At 59.2% G+C, this 4,617-nt stretch overlaps 1 protein-coding gene across 1 annotated transcript in view; it reads right to left on the bottom strand.

The window, feature by feature from the left end:
* EXTL1 (exostosin like glycosyltransferase 1) overlaps positions 1-4,617 on the bottom strand; it is a 22,058-nt gene that overhangs the window by 5,977 nt on the left and 11,464 nt on the right. Inside the window, exons 5-9 of the mRNA XM_006159475.2 lie at positions 3,673-3,763; positions 3,287-3,394; positions 902-1,021; positions 368-500; positions 152-258 (exon numbers count right to left, since the gene is read on the bottom strand). Coding sequence (XP_006159537.1) covers positions 152-258; positions 368-500; positions 902-1,021; positions 3,287-3,394; positions 3,673-3,763 — 559 coding nt within the window. The remainder of the gene's footprint in view (positions 1-151; positions 259-367; positions 501-901; positions 1,022-3,286; positions 3,395-3,672; positions 3,764-4,617) is intronic.

Raw genomic sequence — 4,617 nt, 5'->3', positions numbered from 1 at the left:
TCCGAGGGCTGGAGCAGCAAGGGGAGAAACTGCTGGCAGGTGTGTGGGTGGAGGGCTTGGTGGGTCTGAGGTCTTACTCAGCCCTGTCCTGCCACGGGCCACTCCCTGCCGCCCGCCCCGCCCAGGGCCCCAGGACTGGGAGGGGGCACACCTGGGCACAGTGCCGAGAGCCTGCCACCGCCTGGATGAGCTTCACGGGGGGCTGGCCGGGGGCCCCCACCCACACCAGGGCGCTGAATCTGCCCTCAGGGCGGGAGCCTGGGGAACGAGACACAGACCTGAGTGGGGCCCTCCCGGGAGCCAGGAGGGCTTGGGGAGGGCCTTGGCGGGACTCCTATGGGTGAGGCGAGGGCAGCTTGGGACGCACCCTGCTGCAGATGGTAGAAGGGGAAGTCCTGGGGACGGGTGGAAAAGGTGGACAGGGCCAGGAGCGCCCCCGGGGGGCTGTTCCACAGCTGCCAGGGGTGAGCTGGTGCGCCAGCCAGCCGGGAGCGAAGGACCTGGGAAGCAAGACGGGGCTGTGCAGAGAGGGACCCCTGCCCCGGGGCCTCCGAACCTGTGGGCAGGGCCTGCGGCTGCCAGGACCAGGCCCAGCCCTGAGCGCCCCCTTCAGGCTCTGCCCGCAGACCCGGAGCAGAGAGGCTGCGGAACTGAAGGTGCAGCTGGCGGCAGGCGGGCTCCCCGCCTCCCTCCGTCCCCTGGGCTGGCGCATGCTTGGACCCCCATCTGCCACAGCCGTGCCCTCTGCGACGGAAACCAAGGCAAGCCTGGAGCAGTTTCTCACGACCTCACTTCCCAGAGCATCTTCAAGGGGAGCCCCAACACAGGGAGAGAGGGTCCCAGGACTGGAGTTGGAGAAGGGACCCAGATGGAGCCAGAGGAAGGGCCAGGGCTGCCTCACCTCCAGAGTGGTCAGGACCACCTTCTCCACTGAGGAGAAGTAGGCGCCCCACAGGAACTGCGTCTGCTGGCGCAGGGCGAGGACCCGTGCCGGGGGCATCTCCTGCAGGGCAGCCAGGACCTGGGCGCAGGGGAGGAGGCCCAGCACCGCATCAGGCCCAGAGCCCTGGGAGCGGCTGCGTGAGAGGTGTGGAACCAGCGGGCGGCAGGTGGCGTGGTGGTTAAGGGCGCTGGACTCCCACATGGCCAACCGGGTTTGAGTCCCAGACCGGGCAACTTGCCGCTCTCCCACTTTCTCTCCTCCCCCCTTCTGGTCAAATTGAAGTAGATAGATACATACATAAATAAATAAATGAGACTTTGGAGCCAGAAGCCCTCTCCCCATGCCTCTCCAAGTGGACTTATTTTTTTTTTTCAGAGAGATATTTTGCTATAGGGCGCATGCATTCGCTGGAGAGACAGACAGAGAGACAGAAAGTGAGAAATAACCCCCTGGGGGATGGCCATGCCACAATCCCTTCTCCATTTTTCTCTGGAGATTTTGGGTACACACACACATGCGCCCAGAGTTTAAGCCCCAGGGTCCAGGACTCAAACCATGGTGGACTATGTGCGGGTCCAGCAGCCCAGCCATTACCCCCTGTGCTGGTCCCTCTAAGTGGATTAATAGCAGCTACCCTGGGCCAAGTCCCAGCTTACATTGCACTCAAGAGTCCAGAAGAGGGGCCGGCAGATGGCATGGAGGTTAAGGCGGCTGGATCTTACATGGCCCACTGCACGGTTCGAGTCCCAACCTGGTGACTTGGAAAACATGCTGGGAACGTGTGTTTGTGCCTAAAATCCCGAGACGAGAACTACGGGGAAGGGATTATAGTGTGGCCATCCTCCCTGGGGGTGTGTGTGTGTGTGTTCTCCCTCTCTTTCTCTGTCTTTCTGCAGTGAGCACGTGCATTCTATAACAAATTAAAAATTAAAAAAAAGTTCAGTAGACACACAGCCACATATTGGTATGCTACTTAGTAACCACGTGACGGAGTCAAACTACCTGACCTCTCTGAATCTGTGGCCGCACCCGGATGAGGAAATAGCATTCCTCGTAGGAAGGGTGTCAAGGCTAAGTAAGATGACAAGTAATGACTGATTGCAACATTACAGAGGCTCAGTAAATAAATGATAATTATTATTATTTAAAATTTTGCCAGAGGGCATGTGTGCTTGCCAGAGAGAACAAAGGAGAGGGAAAGTGAGAAAGCACCCCAGCGCGGTGCGTCCAGGAAGCACCCCTTCTCCTCCGTTCCTCTCCTCTGTTGAAACTTTGGTACTTACACACACAAGTCTGGAGTGTTTTTCAAGCTGCCAGGTCCAGGACCTGAACTGCTCAGTTGGCCATGTGGGGATCCAGCCACCTTAAGCACCATGCCACGGGGTGCCCCTTAATGGTAGCTATTATTATTATTATTATTTTAAGAGGTTTTTTTTTTTTTTTTTTTTTTGGTCTAGGGATGCATACACTTGCCAGAGAGAGTCACAGTGAGAGGGAAAGTGAGAAATGACCTCGGGAGGGAGGGCGATGGCCACGCTGCCATCCCTTCTCCTCCATTCTTCTGAGGATCTTAGGCGTGCACCCACACACGTCCAGCATAATTTTCCTTTTTTTTTTTTTTTACTTTATTTATTTATTTTAATTTGACCAAGGAGGGACAGAGTGAGAGAGAGGAAGGAGAGGTGAGGAAGCAAGTCACCAGGTTCAGGACTCGAACCATGGTTGGCCACATGGGAGTCCAGCACTCTTAACCACCATGCCACCTGCTGGCTCCATCCAGCATGATTTTCAAGTCACCGAGTCTGGGACTCGAACCACAGTCGGCCATGTGGGAGTCCAGAGACATAACCACTAGGCCATCTGCTGTCCCCATGGTAGGTGTCATTAACCCCTTACCCCATTCTCTCTTCTCCGGGGCTCCCTGGCAGGCTCACACATGTTTTGCAGAGCTGGGCAAGATCAGTTTCCTCAGTGGAAGCTCCTTGTCCTTTGTCCCCTCCCCAAAGTCCCATGGAGGCTCTCTGACTTGGGGCTTGGGGCAGCTGTCCCTTAGCTTGGTTAAGCAGACCACTGAAGTCGGGCCTGTGCAGGTCATCTGTTCTAATGTATCCCATTGCAGAGATGGGAGAACTGAGGCTAAAGAGACTCAGGGTGGCTCTCAGAACCCTCGAGAGTCTTTACCTCTGTCCAGTCCCTGCGGGAGTCCCAGAGGGGAGGCTTGGTACAGACTTATCGGTCTACACAGAGGGGCTAGAAGTGCAGACGAGCCAGCAGGGAACCGGGCCCCTGAGCTCCCTCCCGTGTCCAGCGTTCGTCCCCACCCATGGGAGGACCCCGAGCTACCTGGAGTGGGAGCCTCTCATCAGCGACAATGGCCGCCTTGGTCCAGTCGATGACCTCGGAGAAGGGCAGCTCCCAGCGGGGGCTGAGAAGCACAGGGATGCAGCCTGCCTGAAGGGCAGGGTGGTCACTGGGGAGCCCCGTGCCCCAGCACGTGCGCACCCCCACCCTCCCCAGTTGTGGTCAGCTGCTGCTTTGGTCAGTGGCAGGGGTGAAGAGGAGAGGAAACTGGTTTTCGTGGGGGAGAGGCAGGCATGGTTGTGCAGAGCGGGCAGTGAACGTGGCTGTGGGCACATCTGAGCTCCAGAGCAAAGAAATGGGCAGTTGCTCCCCTTGCTATGGCCCAGAGCGTGGGGAGACAGAAGGCAGGGGCCCAGGCGGGGTCATACCTGCAGGGCTTGGAGGAAGCGCCCGGCACCAGGACGGCGGCCCGGGATGAGGCAGAAGGTGGCGCTGGGCAGCGTATCCCCAGGGTGGGTCCTAGGGCAGCACGTGAGGGCTCTCTGCACGTGGGGGCTAAGGCAGCTGCCCCCGTGGTCCCAGCACCTTACACCCACACTCACAAGTCTGCCACGTGTGGACCACCACCACGTGCTGGGGTAGCCGGTGCTCACACAGCCACACACGGACACGCTCACACGCTTGGCCTCACACCAGCCCCTTGTCCACGGTCGGACTGGGAGGCAGGAGCCCTGGGTTGCCCCTGGAGTCCTCAAACGCCTCCTTGCCCTTCTCTGGGCCTCGATTTCCCCATCTGCAAAGTGGGAGGAGGTGGCAGGACCCGAGGTCTCCGAGGCCTGTCTCGCTTAGAGGCGCACACGCCTGCGCTCCCAGAGCCTTGCCACACGCTCTCAGGCACCCCTCACCTGAGTGGCCCCCATGCCCAGCCCTCCACACCCAACAGAACCCAGGCATTTGAAAGGCTTCTCTGTCGTGAGGCGGGCTAGGCCCCCAGCCTGGAGCCACACAGGAAGCTGTTGCCCAGAGCCCCACCTGGAGCACAGGCCTCCTCTGTCTCTCCACCTCCCCCGCCCCAAAGCCACACTAGGGCTGTGTGCCTGGGGGGAGGGGCAGGAGCCGCTGCCTCCTCGGAGCCCCCCTCCCCTCCGAACCCCCAGTCCTGGGCTCAGGACCTGCTCGCATGAATAGGGCCCAGGCCTTTCTCAGCTACAGCCTGTCTGGTTCTGAGCAGGCCCGGGGCACTTAGGGAGCTCTGGACCAACACCGTTTTTTGTTTTTTTTTTTGAGAGGTTTTTTTTTTTTCACTATAGGGCGCGTGCGCTCGCCAGACAGAGAGAGACATAGAGACAGAAAGCGAGAAATCACCCCCCAGG

This window comes from Tupaia chinensis, unplaced genomic scaffold (assembly GCF_000334495.1).
Source record: "Tupaia chinensis unplaced genomic scaffold, TupChi_1.0 Scaffold000628_1, whole genome shotgun sequence".
Lineage (NCBI taxonomy): Eukaryota > Metazoa > Chordata > Mammalia > Scandentia > Tupaiidae > Tupaia > Tupaia belangeri.
Note: the sequence above shows the minus strand (reverse complement) of the source record. Positions and strands in the feature narration are given on the sequence as shown.